The sequence below is a fragment of the Nerophis ophidion genome, linkage group LG28 (assembly GCF_033978795.1).
Source record: "Nerophis ophidion isolate RoL-2023_Sa linkage group LG28, RoL_Noph_v1.0, whole genome shotgun sequence".
In the NCBI taxonomy this organism is placed as follows: Eukaryota; Metazoa; Chordata; class Actinopteri; order Syngnathiformes; family Syngnathidae; genus Nerophis; species Nerophis ophidion.
The window spans coordinates 24,574,395-24,599,301 of record NC_084638.1 but is presented as its reverse complement, the minus strand read 5'-3'; the positions used below and the strand labels follow the sequence as shown (position 1 = coordinate 24,599,301).

Sequence of the window (24,907 nt, the reverse complement as noted above, 5' to 3'; positions counted from 1 at the left end):
ATTTAATTTTGAAACATGGTTTATTCACCTTCAATTTTTGACTCTTTAAAATTCAAAATTCACCTGAAAAAAAGAAGTGAAAAACTAACTAATTCAAATCTTTTTGAAAAAATTAAAAAAAGAATTTATGGGACATCATTAGTGATTTTTCCTGATTAAGATTAATTTTAGAATTTTGATGACATGTTTTAAATAGTTTTAAATTGGACGAAGCTATATTTCTAACAAAGATAAATCATTATTTCTTTTAGATTTTCCAGAACAAAATTTTTAAAAGAAATTCAAAAGACTTTGAAATAAGCTTTAAATTTGATTCTACATATTTTCTAGATTTGCCAGAATAATTTTTTTGAACTTTAATCATAATAAGTTTGAATAAATATTTCACAAATATTCTTCGTCAAAAAAAACAGAAGCTTAAATGAAGAATTAAATTAGAAATGTATTTATTATTCTTTACAATAAAAAAATAAATTTATTTGAACATTGATTTAGATTGTCAGGAAAGAAGAGTAAGAAATGTAAAAGGTTAAAAAGGTATATGTGTTTAAAAATCCTAAAAATCCTTTTTAAGGTTGTATTTTTTCTCTAAAATTGTCTTTTTGAAAGTTATAAGAAGCAAAGTAAAAAAATAAATGAATTTATTTAAACAAGTGAAGACCAAGTCTTTAAAATATTTTCTTGGATTTTCAGATTCTCTTAGAATTAAAAATGTCAAGCAAAGCGAGACCAGCTTGCTAGTAAATAAATAAAATAAAATAAAATACGGGCAGCTCACTGGTAAGTGCTGCTATTTGAGCTATTTTTAGAACAGGCCAGCGGGCGACTCATCTGGTCCTTACGGGCTACCTGGTGCCCGCGGGCACGGCGTTGGTGACCCCTGGTATATACCAACATAGTCTGTAACAGTACAGTAGGTGGCGGTGTGCACTTATAACCTTGGTTGTGACCCGCCATAAAATGAAGATGAAGAAGAAGAACGTAAAGCGTGCTGACTGTCGTGAAAGCACATCGAAGGAGAAAGAAGTGAGCAAGATGCTAATAAGTCAGTCTTATTTGTTCTCATGTTTGAACTATTTACGTCGTCTACAATACATCTTTGATTCTTTATTCAAGGATGAAGTCGTCTCGATGCGCTAGAAGCACTGTGCCGCTTCTCCTGCTATCTTTGCTTGTTAGTTAGCTCGCTAGTTAGCTTAACTTGTTAGCTGCTAACAGAAGACACAGAAGTTATCAACACATCGCTAAGTAGAGATCAAGTGTGAGAGTAAAGTCTTGTGATTGTGTGAAAATGTCTACATTACACATGTTGAGAGCGTTGGTGGATCAGCGACTAACTGCTGCCGTTGAAGAAATATTTGTAGTGTTCGAAAGAACGATAGCAGAATACGAGGCGGAACTTTCTAGAACAAAAGAGGATTACAATCAACTACTGGAGGCTGTTTTCAAGAAACATCAAGTTGTGTTACACAGAACAGGTTTGTTTACTTCTTACTCTCACATGTTTACTAACTGTATATTTGATTATTGACAAAAACATCCATCAATCCACCCATTTACTACCGCTTGTCCCTTATAACAGTGGTTCTCAACTTTTTTTCAGTGATGTACCCCCTGTGAACATTTTTTTAATTCAAGTACCCCCTAATCAGAGCAAAGCATTTTTGGTTGGAAAAAAAGAGATAAAGAAGTAAAATACAGCACTATGTCATCAGTTTCTGATTTATTAAATTGTATAACAGTGCAAAATATTGCTCATTTGTAGTGGTCTTTCTTGAACTATTCGGAAAAAAAAAGATATGAAAATAACTAAAAACTTGTTGAAAAATAAACAAGTGATTCAATTATAAATAAAGATTTCTACACACAGAAGTAATCATCAACTTAAAGTGCCCTCTTTGGGGATTGTAATAGAGATCCATCTGGATTCATCAACTTAATTCTAAACATTTCTTCACAAAAAAATAAATCTTTAACATCAATATTTATGGAACATGTCCACAAAAAAATCGAGCTGTCAACTCTGAATATTGCATTGTTGCATTTCTTTTCACAGTTTATGAACTTACATTCATATTTTGTTGAAGTATTATTCAATAATATAGCTCGGTTGGTAGAGTGGCCGTGCCAGCAACTTGAGGGTTGCAGGTTCGATTCCCGCTTCTGCCATTCTAGTCACTGCCGTTGTGTCCTTGGGCAAGACACTTTACCCTCCTCTCAGTGCCACCCACCCTGGTTTCTATGTAAAAAATTAGATATCGGGTTTCACTATGTAAAGTGCTTTGAGTCACTAGAGAAAAGCGATATATAAATATAATTCACTTCACACAAATAAATATATTTATGAAGGATTTTTGAATTGTTGCTATTTTTAGAATATTTTATACCCCTTTGCATACCTTCAAGTACCCCCATTTGAGAACCACTGCCTTATAACATTTGTAATATGTATTATAATCACAATAGCCACAAACATTAAAGTGCCTTATTCTCAACTTACTTAAAGTAAAAACAAAAACATTACAAAAAAACTAAAAATGAATGAATAGCTTGTTACTAATAGGGGTTTAAAAGAACACACACTCACATATATATATATATATATATATATATATATATATACATATATATATACATATACATACACCGTATTTCCTTGAATTGCCGCCGGGGCGCTAATTAATTTAAAACCTCTTCTCACTCCTGCGCTTACCAACGGCATGAGGTAAAAGTAAGCATGCGCTAATTATTTTAAAACCTCTTCTCACTCCGGCACTTACCAAAGGTATGCAGTAAAAATTTGAGTGTGATGTAAACTTGGACCTTAAATCCTACTGAATAGCTCCTGATCTTCTTCTCTTTATGCGATTTCAAATGACCGGTATTAAAATCAGCCTCCTCCATTTTGAAAATGATGACAGGGGAAGTGTCACTCTAATTATTTTGGGAAGCGAGTTTGACCCGGCATTAATTCAAGGCAGGCGCATACTATATGCCCTGCGGCAATTCAAGGAAATACGGTATATATATACACACAAATATATACATAAAGGGACAAAAGGTAGAAAATGGATGTATTTACATTAGTGTTGTCCCGATACCTTTATTTCGGTATGTGTAATAAATTTATCGATACTTGTCGGTGCTTTCCTAAAAAAAGGGGACCACAAAAAAATTGCATTATTTGCTTTATTTTAACAAAAAAGAAATTAGGGTACATTATTGAAATTAAGGGCTTCAATAAAATACTGAACATAATACACAGCTTGTCTTTTAGTAGTAAGTAAACAAGTTAAGTTAAAGTACCAATGATTGTCACACACACACACACACACTAGGTGTGGTGGAATTTGTCCCCTTGATCACCCCCTGGGAGGTGAGGGGAGCAGTGGGCAGCAGCGGTGCCGCGCCCGGGATTCATTTTTGGTGATTTAACCCCCTAATTCCAACCCTTGATGCTGAGTGCCAAGCAGGGAGGCAATGGGTCCCATTTTTTTTATAGTCTTTGGTATGACTCGGCCGGGGTTTGAACTCACAACCTACTGATCTAGGCCACTGGGTAGCCAATTAACATATGCAGTAACATATTGTGTCATTCATCATTCTATTATTTTGTCAAAATTATCAAGGACAAGTGGTATACAATTAATTATTAATCTACTAGTTTATTTACTGTTAATATCTGCTTATTTCCTGTTTTAACATGTTAAATCTGCACTTCTGCTAACATTTAATAATCACTTATTCTTCTGTTATTTCACGGACATAGGGAGAAGTGCAGGGCGCCAATAAACCTTTGCGTGCCGGCCCAATCACATAACCTGTACGCTTTTCACAAACATAAGTGAATGCAAGGCATACTTGGTCAACCGCCATACAGGTCACACTGAGGGTGGCTGTACAAACAACTTTAACACTGTTACAAATATGCACCACACTGTGAACCCACACCAAACAAGAAGGACAAACATGTCGGGAGGACACCGTAACACAACAGAACGAATAGCCAAAAGCCCTTACGGCACTAACTCTTCAGGGACGCTACAATATACACCCCCCGCTAGTCCCTACCCCCCCACTCCCAACCCCGTCCACCTCACCTCCTCCCTAAAAAAGCATGTTTTCAATTCCAAGCTGCTGTTTTGAGGCATCTTAAAAAAAAAATGTCCTTTGTGACTTCAATAATAAATATGGCAGCGCCATGTTGGCGTTTTTTTCCATAACTTCACTTAATTTATTTTGGAAAACGTTGTTACATTGTTTAATGCATCCAGCAGGGCATCACAACAAAATTAGGCATAATAATGTGTTAATTCCACGACTATACTGTATATATTGGTTGGTATCGGAATAGGTAATTAAGAGTTGGACAATATCGGGATATCGGCAAAAAAGCCATTATCGGAGATCTCTACTGAATATTAAAGGGGAACATTATCACAATTTCAGAAGGGTTAAAACCCCAAAAAATCAGTTCCCACTGGCTTATTTTATTTTTCAAAGTTTTTTTCAAAATTTTACATCTCCCGGAATATCCCTAAAAAAAGCTTTAAAGTGCTTGATTTTCGCTATTTGCTCAAGCGACTGTCCATTTCCCTGTGACGTCACATAGCGATTCCAATACAAACAATGGCGAATAGCACAGCAAGATATAGCGACATTAGCTCGGATTCAGACTCTGATTTCAGCGACTTAAGCGATTCAACAGATTACACATGTATTGAAACGGATGGCAGATATCAAAACCGAAATTGAAGAAGAAACTGAAGCTATTGAGCGAATAGCTATTGGCGCTATTCGGCCATGCTAACGCTATTCTGCGTTAGCATCGCCGGTAAAATGTGCAGACCAACCGATCAGGACTTTGGCATTGACACTGGATCAATAAGTCAGTAACAACAAAACTCACCTTTGTGATTTCGTTGACTTTATCGTTAAGAATGCATCTGCTTTGAGTGTCGCAGGATATCCAGACATTCTTGTCATCTCTGTACCATCTCTGTCGTAACATCGCCGGTAGAAGATGTCCGGTTCAAACACTGTTGACATCTATTAAACAAGACAAAAAGGCAAAGAATCAAACAGAGACAGAGTTAAATTTGGACTCAGATCTGAGGAGAGACATGGCCTCTGTACACCTTGCACAGTTCCTGCACCAAGCTATGACGAAAAGGTTTTCGTCTCCTCTTTTATTTGGATATTCAATGTTTACGCAACAACACATGTCAAAACAGGAATGGGGAGCATACACACAGTCACTGTTGTCGGTCACATTGAACAAAACAAGACGATGCCTCGGGTCCGGGCTCGTCCTGGTCTCAGCTTCGGCAAAACAGGAATGGGGAGTAAATAAACAGTCATTGTTTTTGGTCACGTTGAAGACAAAAGATGAGCTCGTCCTGATCTCAGCTTCGGCAGGTCTTTGAGGACAAAAGAAAACCCCTCTCGTCGCATTCCAACGTACACAGTGGAATGCCCCAAGACTTTGCTTGGTCGAAGAAGGACAGCTCTCAACTACTCAATTAAATAAAAGAGATCTGAAAGTTTTTTGATAATTCACACACAGTTTACACATTTTTTTTTTAACAAAAACCAAACGAGGGACTCTGGCATCTCTTGACACTGGAGTAACTTAAACCCGTCGATTGGTAAGTGTTTGTTTGGCATTAAATGTAGGTGGAGGGAAAGGCTAGATGTAAATATAGCTACAAATAGGCATAATGCACACAGCTAAACTAAATAGCATGTTAGCATTGATTAGCATGCCGTGCTAATCGATGCACATTTTACGTAAATCAACTTGAATCCGTCGTGTTATTACACCCTCCGACAACACACCGACGAGGCATGTCTCCAAGGTACGGAAAATAACAGAGCTGATTTGACTCGATGGGGTAGGGAAACATGGCGTTGACGTCGCAAAGAGAGCGATAAACAGAAAGGCGTTTAATTCGCCAAAATTCACCCATTTAGAGTTCGGAAATCGGTTGAAAAAACATATGGTGTTTTTTTCTGCAACATCAAGGTATATATTGACGCTTACATAGGTCTGGTGATAATGTTCCCCTTTAAGAACACAAACGTCTCTCCTGTTTATTCCCCAGAAGACAGAATTGAGATCCATTTTAATTTTTTTTACAATTAACCAAAATGTAACAAATATGCAACATGCATGACAAAACACACAAGCAGATGAGATGTGTTGTAAGTGCTTGGATTTTCCTTTCTAGCTTTAGCTTTGTGGTTTAGTCGCTATTTCGAATGAACGCGTCAAGGACAGGGCGGTTGCGTGTTTAGAGGATAAATGAGTGGTCCAGAACACATTATTCTCCTTAACAAATGTTGCCTCTCCTCACAATGACAACATTTCTCTTACATTCATGTCAATTTCCCTGATATTCCACTTGAGCAGCGGATTTTGTTGTATTAGCCAATTCTGTGACTCGGTAAGTCATAGTTGAAATAATATGCCTTATTTTTTGTTGAGTTCAGTGATTATTGATTAGATTATTATTTTGGGAAGGTCAGTGAAGAAGAGTTGTGGTCCAGTGTGTCAAAAGTTTGTTGTTGACAAACCCCAAGATGCAGAGACGGAAGCAGGCATTGAATAAGGAAACATGGTTTTAATATAAAATACTAGAACTAAACCAAACAAAGGGTACAAACAAAAAAGCGCGCATGTGGGCGGATAACAAACAAAAAGGCCTAGCGTGGAAGCTAACAGGTATCTAGCAGGAAAACAGAAGTCGTACTTGTAATAAGAAAACAAACAAAAGACAATAAGCTACAAACCACTATCGAATATAGCTTACCGCAACGCTGCATAGACAAGATATCATACAACACGACAGGTAGCAATGACAAGAGCGACACACAATACGATAATCCAGCAGTGACTGGACGGGAAAACAGGTGTTGACTGTGTTCACGCTTTTTTTCTTTTTACAGCGGACATGTCTCTAAAGATGAATATTAAACTCATTGCAATTATTGTCCACCAGCAGGGGGAGCTCATCACTAGTACTACTGCGCGGAGGCTGGCATGTGGTACATTATTTCCTGTGTGTGTATATGACTTATTCAGAGAGAGAACGGCACACGTATGGCGTCTACAATTAAGGATTGCAGTAATGACTTTTAGGATGTTTTTATATGAATTTGGTGGATTTGACCTTGGCCAGGGAAGGCATTCCCCTGAAGGTCTTTGTGTACGTTGCTTCCTCGCAGTCCCACTGTCAGACACGGCAAAGGTACCTTGCGTGCAGGTTTTAACAAGGTTTTGATACTCACATGTTTTAGCATAGTTTTCAGCCACGTCCGTATCCTCTCTATCCCCTCCTGCTCCTGGCAGCTTACTCTTAAAGACATCAGATGATAAGATTAACACGTACCACCTGTGAAATCTAATCACCTGCCAGCTGTGTCTTGCCGTCGGCACTGCCACGCCCCTGTCTGATGGTGCTCTGTCCTCAGCACCATGGACAGAGGCGGTGACCTTTGCTGGCCACACCTCCCTCCACAGTCTTCTTCATGTGTCAGCTGGTAGTACCCTGACTGCTGTGAGGGAAAACTGATGAGATTGTGAGATCATATGTTGGTGCAGGATAATGTCTCATGTGACTGAGCAAAGCTGGACTTTTCTAAAGAATGTTTGTTTTCTCCTGTCCCGCAGACGTCGATGAAGAACATCTTCCTCATGAGCAGGAGGAAGAACCACATTCCTCCCACATACATGAGGAAGAAGAGGTACTACATTCCAAACAAATTAAAGAGGGAGGGGATGAGCCGCAGTCCCCCAAAGTTAAAGAGGAAGACGAGACGCCACGGACCCATAATGATGAAGTGACCCTTCACATTAAAGGGCAGGCGGAAGACCCACTGCTCTTACACATCAAAAATGAAGAGGAGGACCCACTGACCCCTCACTTTAAGGAGAACGAGGCGGAACAAGAGCCGCACATTAAAGAGGAAGAGGAGGAACACAGCATCAGTCAGCCTAAATGGTTGGAGGAGTTCCCAGTGATGAGAGTCATTGTGAAGAGTGAAGGTGATGAGGTCAAAGGTGAAAGTGAGGCGAGGGTAGGGGGGGAGCCTCCAAGCAGCAGCTCAACACAACACATGACAACAGAAGCTGATGGAGACCACTGTGGAGGATCACAAGCAGACAAGCTCTTAGCTCCACTATCAGATAGTGAGGACACAACCTCACACTCTCCAGACACTGATGATGAAGACTCTAAAGATGATAAGACATGTCACACTGACAACACTCGCTTTAAATGTTCTCTATGCGACAAAACGTTTAATGACCGTAGTAATTGTAGAAGACACATTAGAAGTCACACTGGAGAAAAACCTTTTACCTGCTCAGTATGTGGTAAAGGTTTTACAAAAAGTCACAATTTGAAAGTGCACATGAGAACACACACTGGTGAAAAACCTTTTTCCTGTTCAACCTGTGGTAAAGGTTTTACACAAAGTCAGAGTTTGAAAGAACACATGACAATACACAGTGGAGAGAAAACTTTTTCCTGTTCAATTTGTGGTAAAGATTTTGTACATCGACAGTCTGTAAAAGTACATATGAGAACGCACACCGGTGTTAAACCTTTTTCCTGTTCAACCTGTGGTAAAGGTTTTACACAAAGTCAATATTTGAAAGTACACATGAGAACGCACACTGGCGAAAAACCGTTTTCCTGCTCAACCTGTGGTAAAGGTTTTACAGAAAGTCAACATTTGAAAAGACACACTAGAACACACACTGGTGAAAAATCACATTCATGTTCAATCTGCAATAGAAGCTTCTGTGAACGACCAAACCTTGTAAGACACATGAGAACACACCCAGGTGAGAAAGTGTTGAGTTGCAGTGTGTGTGGTGAAAGATTGTCTTCTAAGTACAAGTGTACGAAACACAAGTGTGCTGGTGAGAACAGCAGCAGCAAATAAAAATGCAGGATTTGAAATAAACTGTCAAAACTTTAATTTTGACTTTGTAACAACATCAACACATAACACATTTGTGACAATGTTGTTTGTGTAACAATCTTTTTTATATGCTTCCACATAGAGCTGGGCGATATTGCCTTTTTTAAATTTTGCGATATTTTTAGGCCATATCACGATATGATATATATTACGATATTTTGCCTTGAACTTGAATGAACACTTGATACATATAATCAGAGCAGTATGATGATTTCTATGTGTCTACATTAAAACATTATTCTTCATACTGCATTCATATACAGTTGTGATCAAAACTATTCAACCCCCACACAATTTTGGTGTTTTAGCAAGTTGTACATTTATTCTGTATTTCGTTTATAGTCATATCAAATAAAGATGCATTAAATAGACAAATGCAACTTGAATTACAACATTATATTTTGTAACATACCAAATTTAATATCTCTTTGACAAAATTATTCAACCCCTTGAAGATCATAACTCTTGAGAACAGAATTTGAATAAGGTCTTTTCAATCAGGTGTTGAAAACACCTGTAGATGTGATTAGAACCATAACGAGCAACAATTAAACTGATTGAAAAAGACTGTGACGCTCAGCTTCTTTTAGATGGTCAATGGTGTATTTGCAACATGGTGAAGTCCAGGGAGTGGTCAAAGAAGTCAAGAAAGGAGGTACTTTCTCTTTATAAGAAAGGATATGGATGTAAGAAAATAGCAAAGACATTACACATTCCAAGAGACACAGTTGGGAGCATAATTCGCAAGTTTAAAGCTAAAGGCACAGTGGAAACACTACCTGGGCGTGGTAGAAAGAGGATGCTGTGTGCGTACAGTGGTGAAAAACCCCCGGGTAACAGCTGAGAACTACAACGGGACATTGCAGAGGGGGGAACGCAGGTTTCGTCCCAGACAATAAGGTGCGCACTACGAGATGAAGGCCTCCATGCCAGAACTCCCAGGCGCACCCCACTTCTGACTTCCAGGCACAAGGAAAATAGACTTCAGTATGCCAAAAATCATCTGGACAAACCCCAAAGGTTTTGGGAAACTGTTCTATGTAGTGATGAGACAAAAGTGGAACTCTTTGGGCCTATGAATCAACGTTATGTCTGGAGGAGAAAAAATGAAGCTTACAAAGAGAAGAACACCTTTCCTACTGTTAAGCATGGTGGGGGGGTCAATCATGCTCTGGGGCTGTTTCTCTGCCTCAGGTACCGGGAATCTCCAGCGCGTTCAAGACATTATGAATTCTATTTCCTAGCAGGATATATTAGCTGCAAATGTCATGAAGTCAGTGAGGAAGATGAGGCTTGGGAGACGTTGGACCTTCCAACAGGACAAGGATCCCAAGCATACCTCCAAATCAACATCAGAGTGGTTGCAGAAGAAGGGCTGGAAGACTCTGGAGTGGCCTTCACAGTCGCCAGACCTGTAGATGCTTGCAAGAAGCTTGTGTCTGCTTATGTATCACCTTTGAAGGATGTCATTACTGCCAAAGGCTGTTCTACTAAGTACTAAAGATGCATGGAACTAGGGGGTTGAATCATTTTGTCAATGAGATATTAAGAAAAATGTCCTTTTTTGGTATTTTGTAAAATACAGTGTTACAATTTAGGTTGCATTTGTCTATTTGACACATCTTTATTTGATATGACCATAAACAAAATACGGAATAAATGTCTAACTTGCTAAAACACCAAAATTGTGTGGGGGTTGAATCATTTTGATCACAACTGTATGCTACTTTTCAACTTTCATGCAGAGAGGGAAATCAGAACTAAGTCGATTGACCAAAAGTGTATTTATTAAAGTTATTAAGCAATGGCACAAACATTCAAGTCATTTCCAAAACATGAAGTGCAAGATTGTCGGAGACATTTTAAGTGTCAAATAAAAAGGAGCTGCATAATAGGAAATCAAATAATATTCATCCTTCACTTTGTGGTATGATACTAGAGTTATGAAATTCTCTTCATTCTCTAGCGAGTGACTTTTCAAACGATGCTACATATTAACAGTAACGCTACTTTTTATAACAACGCTTTTTTCCCCCCACACTTGACAAATTACGCTTGTCCGTTCGACATATTCCCACTTGAAGCCGAACCACCGCCTGACGATGGAAACCCTGCTGTCTTTATTGGGAATTAATTCTTCCTTCATTTGTTACCAGATCCGCAGCATCTTTCTCTCGTACGGCTACGTTAGCAGCTAACTTAGTCCAGTCTGCTACCTCTCTGCTCTGTGAGGGCAGACACGTATGTGACGTATGACGTGACAGTGTGTGACGTATGACGTGACAGTGTGTGACGTATGACGTGACGTGTGTAAGGTTTGCCTGCTTGTCTGAGAGGAGACACAAGAAAGAGTGGAAAGAGCCTGAAGTGTACGCCCGCAGCTAAAAGCAACTACGTGAGAACGTATACTCGAATATTACGATATAGTCATTTTCTATATCGCACAGAGACAAACCCGCTATATATCATATATATCAATATATCGCCCAGCTCTACTTTTACATTTATAGATTATCCATCCATCCATTTTCTACCGCTTATTCCCTTTCGGGGTCGCGGGGGGCGCTGGCGCCTATCTCAGCTACAATCGGGCGGAAGGCAGGGTACACCCTGGACAAGTCGCCACCTCATCGCAGGGCCAACACAGATAGACAGACAACAGTCACACTCACATTCACACACTAGGGCCAATTTAGTGTTGCCAATCAACCTATCCCCAGGTGCATGTCTTTGGAAGTGGGAGGAAGCCGGAGTACCCGGAGGGAACCCACGCATTCACGGGGAGAACATGCAAACTCCACACAGAAAGATCCCGAGCCTGGATTTGAACCCAGGACTGCAGGAACTTCGTATTGTGAGGCAGACGCACTAACCCCTCTGCCACCGTGAAGCCCATTTATAGATTACATAGTTTGAAATATTTAAATATTACATATTTGTGTTTAATTGTTAGTGATCCCATAGTATATATGCATATGATATGCATATATACTGGTTCATATCTGAAACATCTCCTCGACCACTTATGGAATCATATTATTATTTACTTTATACATCATTTGAACAGTGGTGTTATTAACTTTTAAAATGTGACTTTATGAATCATTTGTTGGGTCTCTATAATCTATTTTGTTAATGATCTTTATTACTCTCTTTTGTAATATGATTGTGTTGGGATTATATATATATATATATATATATATATATATATATATATACATATATATATACATATATATATAATGTCATCCAGGCTCGGGATCTTTCTGTGTGGAGTTTGCATGTTCTCCCCGTGAATTCGTGGGTTCCCTCCGGGTACTCCGGCTTCCTCCCACCTCCAAAGACATGCACCTGGGGATAGGTTAATTGGCAACAGTAAATTGGCCCTCGTGTGTGAATGTGAGTGTGACTGTTGTCTGTCTATCTGTGTTGGCCCTGCGATGAGGTGGCGACTTGTCCAGGGTGTACCCCGCCTTCCGCCCGATTGTAGCTGAGATAGGCGCCAGCGCCCCCCGCGACCCCGAAAGGGAATAAGCGGTAGAAAATGGATGGATGGATATATATAATGTCTTGGTGGTAGAGCGCAATATGTATGTGTGAGAAAAATCACAAGACTACTTAATCTCTACAGAAGTGTTTCATGAGGGGTTCCCTCAATCATCAGGAAATTTTAATGGAAGCATTCACATACAATGGTTTATATAGGGCACAGAGTGGGTGGGTACAGGCAGGGGTAGGGCCGTGTTGATTGGCTCATGTGTTACCTAGGAGGTGTTTCCGTCTGTGATGGCATGCTGATATGATTGCCCCCTCAACGGGGGTTGCTTTCAAACATCAGTCGTTTACCAAGAAAAGGTAACACGCAAGGACATTAACACATCCGACATGTACGTAGGATTAACCAAAGGAGAATTTAAAGCTAGATGGAATAATCACAAGGCCTCTTTTAGAAATCAGACCTTACGGAGTGCTACAGAACTCAGCAAGCACATTTGGAACCTCAAAGACAATAATGTTGAATATTCAATAACATGGAACATTCTTGCATCCAGCACACCTTACAACAATGGTAATAAAAGATGCAACCTATAAAAGAGAAACTGTTTATTATATATCACCCAGACCTGTCATCACTCAACAAGTGCAGTGAAATCATATCAGCATGCCGTCAGAGACGGAAACACCTCTTAGGTATCACATGAGCCAATCACCACGCCCCTACGCCTGCCTGTACCTACCCACTCTGTGCCCTATATAAACCATTGTATGTGAATGCTTCCATTAAAATCTGATGATTGAGGGAACCCCTCATGAAACAGTTCTGTAGAGATTGAGTCTTCTGATTTTTCCCACACATATATATATATATATATATTTTTTTTTTTTTTTTTTTTTTGTGGAAGGATGTTTTTTTTTTTTTTTTACAAACTTGCATTAGTGGATAAAACAGACATTCCCATTATTGGGTTTTAAAATTTTTTAATGTAGGTTTTATTTTTAAATATCCCAAATCAATACTAATCAAAGTTTGAAGTGTCAGGCAAAAGCCAATATTGTACATCCTTTCACAGATAATTACTTTGCATACATTCATTAAATAGTTTATTTTGTTTCCCTATCACAGAACAAACAAGCGTTGTCTTCAATTGCAAAACAACATCCTTAGAAATGATTTAAAGTGTTCAATTTGTCTTTGTTTTCTTAAATGAACTACTTTGCCTTTGAAAGAATGAAACATTTCAAGTTATGAGTATTGGTTTTTGTTCCAGAGAAAATACAGTAAAGAAGAAATAGTAAGGAATAAAAAAAGATGGTATGCTGTAATTAAACTATTTTGAACCTGTCTTTTTAGTTTTTGTACTTTTTTTTATTTGCAGGTTATACTTAATGAAATCTTTAAATAATAAAATACTTTTATCACTCAATACGTGCATCAGCGACCAAATGCCTTTTTCAAACCATTGCTGTACAAAGATGGATTTGTTTCTAATTTTAATATAAGAACAATTCCTTAGTGGAGTATTGTGTGTGATGAAGTTGTGTTTGTAAATTAGTTTCCAGTACAATACTTGCTGGCAGAGATTGGTACCGTTCACATTTCAACTGATGCGGCACAAATTGTGGTACCTCAAAATCAATACCAGTCCTCAACCGTACCGCTTTTTGGTACTTTTGTGTGTGTTAATATTGTTTTTTGATAATTAAATCTATTTTTTTACTGCAACATTTAAAAATGAGCTTGTTATAACTGTTGTCCTTTTGTTACATCTTGCTTTATTATTTTCAAATTGTCATTTACACGTAAGTTTGTTTACAGTTGCAAGTCCAATACACTAGATGGCAGTAGTGTAAATTGTGTTTCGCCCCAAAATTGTTGATACTGTAAATATTGTATTTATTACACACCAGCTGTTTGATTGTAATGTGCATCTTGGTTATAGTTTAACTAATTTGGTGGGTGGTAACGTCATGAGAAATTGCTAATGCTAAACAGTAGCATGTCAATAGTTAAAGGGGAACATTATCACCAGACCTATGTAAGCGTCAATATATACCTTGATGGTGCAGAAAAAAAGACCATATATTTTTTAACCGATTTCCGGATCCTAAAAGGGTGAATTTGGCGATTTAAACGCCTTTCAATTGTTCGCTGTCGGAGCGATGACCTTTCACCCGTGACGTTACAACAGGAAGCAATACGCCATTTTCTCAATCTTATTACACTCACCAAATCAAATCAGCTGTTATTTTCCGTTTTTCGACTGTTTTCCGTACCTTGGAGACATCATGCCTCGTCGGTGTGTTGTCGGAGGGTGTAACAACACGATCAGGGACGGATTCAAGTTGACTTACATGGGGTGTTAATCGATGCTAACATGCTATTTAGGCTAGCTGTATGTACATTTTGCATCATTATGCCTCATTTGTAGCTATATTTGCATCCAGCCTTTCCCTCCACCCGCATTTAATGCCAAACAAACACATACCAATCGACGAATTCAAGTTGCACCAGTGTCAAAAGATTCGAAAGTCCCTCGTTTGTTCTGCACATTTCACCGGCGATTGCGATGCTACGACAGAGATGTCTGGATATCCTGCGACACTCAAAGCAGATGCATTTCCAACGATACAGTCAACAAAATCACAAAGGTGAGTTTTGTTGATGTTGACTTATGTGCTAATCAGACATATTTGCGCACGGCATGACTGCCAGCTAATCGATGCTAACATGCTATTTAGGCTAGCTGTATGTACATTTGTAGCTATATTTGCATCCAGCCTTTCCTTCCACCCACATTTAATGCCAAACAAACACCAATCGACGGATTTAAGTTGCTCCAGCGGTCAAAAGATGCAATCGTTGGTTAGAAGGCGATCGCCGAATTCGTCCTCATTGCCTTTGTCCGTCGTGACATGGCTCAACAGCTTCAGTTTCTTCTTCAATTTTGTTTTTGTCACAACCGGACATGGATTATTTTTGCTTCTTCGATGCAAAGAGAATACGGGACGAGCCAGACGTGACTGTGAGTACATGGTTGTTTATTTGGAATTCTAAATACAAAAAAATAAACAAACTAAGGGCACTCACAAAGAGGTACAAAACTTGGCTACAAAAATACAAACAGGAAAACAAAACAACTGCTCGGTGGCATGAAAGACAATAAACTATAAACAAAACTACAAAAACTTACACGGCCTGGAACTATGGACGAGGGCATGAAGGAGGTCCAGCATGGGTAGCGTGTGTGCGAGTGTGAAGATCCCAGACTGATGGACAGAAAGTAAAATCCTTAAATAGTAGCAGTGGTAATGAGAAACAGGTGTGAGAGGCTGATGATCGGGGCGTGACTAGGGTAAACTAATGAGTAGCTATGGTAACAAAACAAACCAGGAAGTGAAAAGACAGAACTAAAAGGTCCCAAAAACTAAACATAACCTGACCAAAACCAAAACATAAACTTACAGGCATGACAGTTTTCACTATCTGCCTCCAAACTCCAACCATCCGTTTCAAAACATGCGTAATCTGTTGAATCGCTTAAGGCGCTGAAATCCGAGTCTGAATCCGAGTCTGAATCCGAGCTAATGTCACTATATCTTTCTGTCCTATCGGCCATGTTTGTTTGTATTGGCGTCACAAAGTGACGTCACAGGAAAAAGGGGGTGGGGGGGTGGGGGGGTGGATATACACATAGCGAAAATCAGGCACTTTAAAGCCTTTTTTCGGGATATTCCATGATGGGTAAAATTTTGAAAAAAACTTCGAAAAATAAAATAAGCCACTGGGAACTGATTTTGGGGTTTTAACCCTTCTGAAATTGTGATAATGTTCCCCCTTTAAAGTTAAAGTACCAATGATTGTCACACACACACTAGGTGTGGTGAAATATGTCTTCTGAATTTGACTCATCCCCTTGACCACCCCCTGGGAAGTGAGGGGAGCAGTGGGCAGCAGCGGTGCCGCGCCCGGGAATAATTTATCGTGATTTAACCCCAAAATCCAACCCTTGATGCCGAGTGCCAAGCAAGGTCGCATTTTTATAGTCTTTGGTATGACTCGGCCGGGGTTTGAACTCACCACCTACCGATCTCAGGGTGGACACTCTAACCACTAGGCCACTGTGACAGTTTGACCCCACACTATCACTGTTTGACCTTTGGCTTCCTCTCAAAGCGTGCACATTTGTTAGGAAGCTCAACATGGACACACTACAAACATGCAATCGTGTTAGTGAAAAGCATGCTCGACAAACAAATTGTAACATTCTCACTCACCATGGCTCTGAATGTCTGGCTAAAAGAGTCAAGGTGGGGCTGAGGGCTTTATAAAGGTGAGCACACCTGCTTTGATTAATTAGGCCTAATTTAGGCTGAACCAGGATTGTCAGGAGCTGGGTGTTGCTGAGGGACACTGGACCTTTAAAAGTTGTCTAAGCCTGAATACACTGTGTACAAAAATGACTGCTTTACAAATACAAAAGTACAATGTGAATACTTTTTAGACATGTGACTGTTATTTATGGTGTAAATTACAAAATAACTTTTCTTAATTCTCCCTGTCAAATTGGTCCCAGCTTGTGGGCGGGGCTAGGGGCTATTTAAGTGGGGAAAATCCCATTTTTCTGCCAGTCTGCTGTCTGTCATTACCAGAGGAGATTCTCTGTCCTGAGCAAGTGTTTCGCTCTACATCATGGGTGTCAAACTCAGGCCTGTAATTTCATTTGGCCCTTGAGGCAATATTAAATTAAACATTAGAGCTGGCCTGCCGGTATTATACAGCGGCGATGCCGCTCTAACACAGATAATACTCATACTTGCCAACCTTTCCGAGACTCCCGAAGTTCAGTGCCCCTCCCAAAAATCTCCTGGGGGAACCATTCTCCCAAATTTCTCTCGATTTCCACCCTAACAACAAAATTGGTGGCGTGTTTTATCAACGGGGAACATTATCAGCAGACCTATGTAAGCGTCAATATATACCTTGATGGTACAGAAAAAGACCATCTATTTTTTTAACCGATTTCCGAACTCTAAATGGGTGAATTTTGGCGAATTAAACGCCTTTCTGTTGATTGCGCTGGAAGCGATGACGTCAGAATGTGACGTCGCCGAGGTAACGCACCCGCCCTTTTCATTTTCAACACATTACAAACACCGGGTCTCTGCTCTGTTATTTTCCGTTTTTTTGACTATTTTTTGGAACTTTGGAGACTTCATGCCTCGTCGGTGTGTTGTCGGAGGGTGTAACAACACTAACAGGGAGGGATTCAAGTTGCACCACTGGCCCGAAGATGCCAAAGTGTCTGCCGCCAGACCCCCATTGAATGTGCTGGAGTTTCTCCACATTTTACCGGCGATGCTAAGGTAGACATGGCACAGAGATGTATGGATAACCTGCAGATGCATTTGCAACGATAGTCAACGAAATCACAAAGGTGAGTTTTGTTGATGTTGACTGCCAGCTAATCGATGCTAACATGCTACGCTAATCAATGCTAACATGCTATTTACCGGCGGTGCTAAAGCAGACATGGTACAGAGATGTATGGATAACCTGTAGATGCATTTGCAACTATATTACGTTTCCTTCCACCCACATTTAATGCGAAAAAAACACTTACCAATCGACGGATTTAAGTTGCTCCAGTTTCAAAAGATGCGAAAGTCCTGATCGTTTGGTCCGCACATTTTACCGGCGATGCTAACGCAGCTATTCGGCCATGCTATGGCTATGAATAGCGTCAAAAGCTATTCGCTCAATAGCTTCAGTTTCTTCTTCAATATTTTCATACTCCAACCATCTTTTTAAATACATGCGTAATCTGTTGAATCGCTTAAGTCGCTGAAATCCGACTTTGAATCCGAGCTAATGTCACTATATCTTGCTGTGGTATTCCCATTGTTTGTTTACATTGGCAGCACTGTATGACGTCACAGGGAAATGGCCAGTGTCTTCGCAGAGAGCCGAAAATAAGGCACTTTAAAGCTTTATTTAGCGATATTCCGAGACCGGTAAAATTTTGAAAAAAACTTCAAAAAATACAACAAGCCACTGGGAACTGATTTTTATTGTTTTTAACCCTTTTGAAATTGTGATAATGTTCCCCTTTAATGGCACTTCCTTCAGCGTTCTCTACAAACTTGCATCACGTCCGCTTTTCCTACTTCCAAACATTGTGCCGTGCTAGTCACACAATGTAAGCGGATTTTACACACACATAAGTTAATACAAGGATACTTGATCAGGTCAGACTGAGGGTGGCTGAATAAACAACTTTAACGCTGTTACAAATATGCGCCACACCGTGAACCCACACAAAACAAGACTGACAAACACGAGGACACAAGTTAAAAAAATAAATTGTTTCACACACTACCATTTTACACTGGCCACCGCTTCCGAGTGGTGCTGCCTGGAGACCTTAAAGCGTCACTTGTTCAGCTTTTGAGCGTGGCGGGGGGGAGGCAAAAGGAGCTTTGTCTCCGTCCGTCAGCTTTTGCCAAAGTTCGATTTTCTGCCTCTCCTGCCGAGGCGGCACAAACTTTTGGCGCCGTAGCGCAAGAAGGGCGGTGGCCAAGTGACAGACAGGCTGGTATCCGCCGTGCCCATCTGGACCCAACACACCCTGTGTTAAAAAACAGATCTTTATTACTCATGTTTGAAACCATCAGATAAATCATTAGAAAGACAACACTTACTTCTTCTTCCTTCTCTTCCGCTGGCTCATCGTCGGGAGGTGGAGTCACGAAGGAATCGCAGTCCCCTCAATACTGTTCGATTCCCTCTGGCACGTCATCATAACTGTCATCATCCTCAAGTTGGTATTCGTCCTCCTGATCTTTGTTCAGGTCTGCTGGGTCGGGCCGGTCCGGATCAGCCTCGGCGTCGTAACACTGTACCGTGACAGCATCGGTCCTTCTCACCGCCGCTCTTCCTCGGTCCTCGTTCCACCTACACAGACCAGGTAAACCTGGAAGTGGAGGCCGCTGGCCGACGTACCTGTGGCATCGTATAGAGAATGTGTTGGACACGCTCGTCCGGAACAGTGGCCCCGATCGATACAGTTACATAGACTTTACCAGGAATAAAAACGGCACAAGTGCAGGTGGAAGCTCTCTAGAGAAGGGGAGCCCCGTTCGCAGCGGAAGACCGTAAGAGCCACCCCTCCTTAGGTCACTGTGGAAGTCCTTGTATAAAGCGCCACGCAAGGCGGGTCTTGGATGCAGCCCAAGTGGCGTAGCTGAGTGTTCCAGATCTCCCTCATCCTGTCTTGGTCAAAAAGCTTGACGCCCAAGCTGTTTTTGGCATCCCACAAGTGATCAAGCACCTCTTGGGCAAGACGCGTGGTTTTCTCCACTTCTCTGGTGCGGCAGTTATGGTGCAGCTCCTTGCTCAGCAGCTTGACGTGGGCATTCCCGCCATGCTCTGTCTGCTTAGCCTCACGCAGACGCTTCACGTCTCCCTTATCCCACTCAAACATGGCAAACGAGAGTCTGTTCATGAATTCGCCATACAGTGTGTGGCCCTCTGTGGAAACGCCCCTGGCAAAGCGGCGCATGAGGTGCCACGCGTCCAAGCGCACCACCAGCCGGTCCCACTTGCCGAACGTAGCTGCCACCTAATAACACGGACCCAAGTTATGCCGGGCAGGCCACCGTTTGAAAACTACAGCACAGCAGATCAAAACCTTACCTTAGGCCAGGAGTAGGGAACCTATGGCTCTAGAGCCAGATGTGGCTATTTTGATGACTGCATCTGGCTCTCAGATAAATCTTAGCTGACATTGCTTAACACGATAAGTAATGAATAATTCCGCTGGTAATTACGGTGTTAAAAATAACGTAGAATATAAAACATTCTCATGCATTTTAATTCATGCATCCGTTTCCTACCGCACCTGTGCAAGGAATAATGTCATTAAAAAGAATTAGAGACTTATTATACTCTAAAAATGTTGGTCTTACTTAAAAATAGCACGCATTTAGTTGTATTCAGTGTTAAAAAATATGATATGGCTCTCACGGAAATACATTTTAAAGTATTTGGCTTTCAGGGCTCTCTCAGCCAAAAAGGTTTCGGACCCCTGCCTTAAGCTGTCCGGCGGCGGAGCAGCAGCAGTCACGGTTCACATAGAGCACGTGAGGAGGGTCTCGGCTGGTCTCCCGGTGGCGGCGCATGAGTCCCTGGGCCATGGCCAGCAGACCGTCCCCCTCTACTGCCGTCACCACCGACATTAGCACCTGGCCCAGCTCGTTGCCGACGTTGGTGACCCAGGCAGCCGTTCCCGCGGCTTCACCTGCCAGCTTCTTGGTCATCTAGGAAAAACAAAAGACATTTAATCCGATCGTAGTCAGTGCCATTTTTCGGACATACCTCCTTGGTGGATTCCATTTTCAGGATACTTCCCAATGTAGACGTAATCCTGGCCTTCGTGTGCTCCATGCGAGGAAGAACCTCCCTCACGTATACCGACACCAGCCAGGAAACGCTTGGTATCGGGCGCATGGGCAGGATGCAGTCCCTCGGCAGCGGGAAGGAGCCGACGGAGCGAAAGCGAGCCATCACCTCCAGGTACTCGACGGCCCGGGTCTGCCACTCTCGCGAGTGCTCCACTTATCAGGTGGGAGCGAAGTCGAGTGGCACTGGTACCCAGCGTGCGAGCCTGCATCTGCCATATGACCTTCATGTCACAAGATAACCTTTTAAAGAGGGAGAGGAACATATGGTCAGGTCACGCAGATTTCAGACAAATGCACCACACACACATCCTTGGCTCTTTTGATGACTCACTTGTAGGTGAGGATCGCCGGGAACCCCGCCTGTTTTGCCGTGCTCAGCTGCCCGACAATGTTGCTGACCCAGGCAACATATTTCTTGCGGCACTCCAGGTACTCTGTGGTCATGTAGTACCAGTTACTGAGGTCCAAGACCTTTCTCAGACTCTTGTACAGTCCGAAACCCAGCAGCTTGTATTTTTATTTTGGCACTCGAGATTGCAGCCCCAAAGCTTGTACGAGCATCACAGGAAAAAGCGCGAGTGGAAAAACACAGCGGATGAGGCAGGGGGCTGCGTGTAATACGGCAACAGCTGGGGAGAATGCCACCACAGCCGTGGCCTGGACTTGAGAACCACTTTCCCCTTGGGACCTCGGACAAAAAGCGCACATCCCACCCAGTCGTGCTGGTCTTCCGGCAGCAGCTGTGACAGAGGGAACACCCGATTAACACGTTAGCTGGAATAACCACACGCGTTGCATCAGCAATGCGCTCGTACCTGGGCGCCTGAAGTCAGGGGCGACGCAGCACCGTCTCCGACGATTAGAGCTGTAAGGCGGGAAGGATCTGCTTCCGGCGGGAAGGATCTGCTTCCGGCGGGAAGGATCTGCTTCCGGCGGCGTCCTCGTCGTCTGCGAGGTAGAAGCTGTCGCCACATTTCAGTCAGCTCAATTCAGTTCAAAAGAGTGTATATTTTGGACAATGATTGATGATGAAAACTCAGGCTGAGATTCCACCTCCATAGACACTTCAAGGAGCATGGCATCAGTGGGCTTCTCTTCACCTGTAAACAAAGTCAAGTAAACAAATGTGGCTGACATGGTGGGCGTTGAGTGTGACCTAGCTGTGAAGAAGCGACCTGAGTGGGCCGTCCTGGGGAATCGTTTGCATTTACCTGGGGCGTCATGTCCGGGCGCGGTCTGCGTTTGTGCATCCTTGTCACGCTTCAACATGTAACACCGGAAGGCGTGAATCGTGGAACCCGGTTTGGTCTGCTTGCCTTGTAGCCATTGTAAGTAGCTGCATAGACACAACACATATGTTACAGGTGCAATGGAAAGTATTCCACTATCATCTTAATTAAAATTTACAATTGATCATCGCCGTTGAGGGATTCATACAATGTAGAGTGTGTACTTTTGGCATGAGCCCCAAAACCCACTGCTCTGCCATCCAGCTCCCTGAACGTTGTCTCCACCATGAGCACGGCCTGAGAGCGCAGGGCGGCGACCATGACCAGGAAGAGTCGTGCGTATGACCCCAGTGCGTTTTTGTTAACCACGAGAGGTGACCGGGAGGTGCCTTCGCTGTCACGCTCCTTCTGTTGCAACACCACGATGCTACGGGCGTACCCCACGTCATTACCCAGCAGCCACTTGAAGGTTTGACCCCGGTACTGCCCAAACTGGAGCTTGGCGCATCAGGGGTCTCCTCCAGACTGGCGGATGCATGCCCTGGTTTACTCTCTCACCTCCTCGCCTTTCTGCACCGCGCAGGCCACCAACGACTTAGCGGCTTTTTTCGCCACCTAGGCTGCCCCGTCATACCTCGGTAGAGTTAGCTCCCTGCCGAAGCCATGACACACAAAAAATGGCCGTAAATCCATGTTGTGTGGTCTGCCAAAACTGTCAGGTTTGTCCCTGACAGTTTGGTTTTGTTTTACTTTTTCCTGTGTGTATGTCTTTGTTTCCTGTCAGCGCTTTTATTTTGGTCATTTCCCGTCTTTCTCCCTAAGGGCTGTTTGGCACCTGGCCACACCTGGTGTCAATCAGCCCGCTCCTATTTGAACCTGTTTTGTCCTCCAGCCGAGCGCTGGATTATTGTATTGTATTGTCGCTCCTGTCGTGTCGTTGCAGCGTAGCGGTAAGCTATATTTGGTAGCTGTTTATAGCTTACTGTCTTTTGTTCCCTGCTTCCAGTTTTGTTTGTTCATAGCCTAGGTCATTATCTTCTAGCTCCCATGCTAGCTCTTTTAGTTTGTTATCCGCCTCTTACAGCGCTTTTTGTTTGTACCCCTTTGTTTGGTTTTGTTGTAGTGTGTAAATCAAAACCATGTTTTCTCATTCAATGCCTGCCTCCTTCTCTGCATCTTGGGGTTCGTCACCAACTAACTGACACATTTATCCTGTTTAAATGTGCAATACAAATTAGGTGTGTTGAATTGGACTGTAAATCAAACATACAAAACACGACAGTTATTTATACAAATGATTCAATTCATATATAGCATATATATTTACAGAGTATATATAAATATGTTATCTAAATATTGATAAAATTGCGAATAATGTGTGGTTGCCGGTCGCAGTTTTTTTTTCCCGATCACTTTGATTTGATAGGGTGGTTCTGGCTGTCTGGGGCTATTGCAGCTGCTGTTTCTGCTGCCGTTTGTTTGTGGTGTGGGCGCCCGTGGCTGCTGGGTCCGGCTGATGTTGTGACTGGTGGTAGCGCGCACTCGTGGTGGTTGTCGGGGCTGACGGACTTGCCGGCTTCATACTTGTTTATTGTCTTGTTGGGTGTGGGCCTGGGGTGCCCTTGCGCCCTGCCACGCCCGGTTTCGCAACGTTGTCTGGGGCAGTCCCTGGGTGGCGTGGGTACGTGGCTGGACCTGTGGGGCTTGGGGGATCGGCTAGTTCTCAGTGGGCAGTGGGTGCAGAGACTTAATCGCTGTCCCTCCAGCCTGTGTATGGATTTGTTGTCGTATACGTGTGTGTGTGTATGGATGGATGTAAATGTGTGTATATGTGTGTTTATGTGTGTGCATATGTGGGTATGTATACATGTTTATGTATGTGTGTATATGTATGTATGTATATATTTGTGTGTATGTATGAATATATATGTGTATGTGTAATTATATATATGTGTATGTATATGTATGTGTATATGTATGTACCTATATAATATGTATTTATGTATGTATGTGTATGTATGTATACGGGTATATGTGCGTGTGTGTGTGTGTATGTACATATATACGTATATGTATATATATATGTATATGTATGTATATATGTATGTGTATGTATATATATATATAAATGATAAATGGGTTGTACTTGTATAGCGCTTTTCTACCTTCAAGGTACTCAAAGCGCTTTGACACTACTTCCACATTTACCCATTCACACACTGATGGAGGGAGCTGCCATTCAAGGCGCCAACCAGCACCCATCAGGAGCAAGGGTGAAGTGTCTTGCTCAGGACACAACGGACGTGATATGTATGTGTGTATGTTTATTTCTGAGGATCTCGGCCTGCTGGTCAATCGGGGGTCGGCGCCTCAGGCTACTGCATCCAGGCTGCATGTCTGGAGCTCCTGGGTCCCACCGTCCATCCCTTCCGGGTGCCCGTCTTGGTTGGGGCCTGCTGGGTCTAGTCCCCTCATCCATTTGGTAGCTTGGTGCTGCAGGGTAGTCTGATCTGCTGCGAGTCGGCCAGCTGCTGGGTTAGTGATCTTGTGTGTCAGCACGTCTGTGATCTTCTTTTAATATTTGTTTTTATTTTTATTATTATTTTTTTTATATGTATTTATTTATTTATTTCTCCCCCCTCCCTCAGGGGGGTAACTCGACAGGGCGGTTGCTGGTTGTTCCATCTCCATCGTTGGGGTCCCTGCGGGTGAGGTGGGTGGTTCCC

At 42.1% G+C, this 24,907-nt stretch overlaps 1 protein-coding gene and 1 long non-coding RNA gene across 4 annotated transcripts in view; one reads left to right on the top strand and one right to left on the bottom strand.

Moving 5' to 3' along the window:
* The first annotated feature begins 945 nt into the window (after nt 1-945).
* On the top strand, nt 946-10,631 carry LOC133544998 (zinc finger and SCAN domain-containing protein 2-like). Its single transcript, XM_061890273.1, has 2 exons — nt 946-1,045; nt 7,673-10,631. Exons 1-2 carry the CDS (start codon nt 961-963, stop codon nt 8,950-8,952), a joined length of 1,365 nt encoding a protein of 454 aa, XP_061746257.1. The 5' UTR covers nt 946-960; the 3' UTR covers nt 8,953-10,631.
* A 7,911-nt stretch (nt 10,632-18,542) lies between these two features.
* Nucleotides 18,543-24,907, bottom strand: part of LOC133544975 (uncharacterized) — a 47,791-nt gene continuing 41,426 nt past the window's right edge. The window contains exons 2-8 of one of the 3 annotated variants that reach the window (XR_009804693.1): nt 22,164-22,288; nt 21,768-22,052; nt 21,284-21,692; nt 20,867-21,192; nt 19,573-20,808; nt 19,192-19,492; nt 18,543-19,118 (exon numbers count right to left, since the gene is read on the bottom strand). This is a non-coding gene — a long non-coding RNA (uncharacterized LOC133544975). Of the gene's footprint in view, nt 19,119-19,191; nt 20,809-20,866; nt 21,193-21,283; nt 21,693-21,767; nt 22,053-22,163; nt 22,289-24,907 lie in introns of all 3 variants that reach the window. The other 2 variants (XR_009804694.1, XR_009804692.1) reach the window with 2 other exon arrangements.

Coding starts and splice junctions, on each gene's coding strand:
- LOC133544998 (XM_061890273.1), top strand. CDS start 961: ATGAAGATGAAGAAGAAGAACGTAAAGCGTGCTGACTGTCGTGAAAGC. Junction 1,046..7,672: donor AGTGAGCAAGATGCTAATAA/GTCAGTCTTATT, acceptor CCTGTCCCGCAG/ACGTCGATGAAGAACATCTT.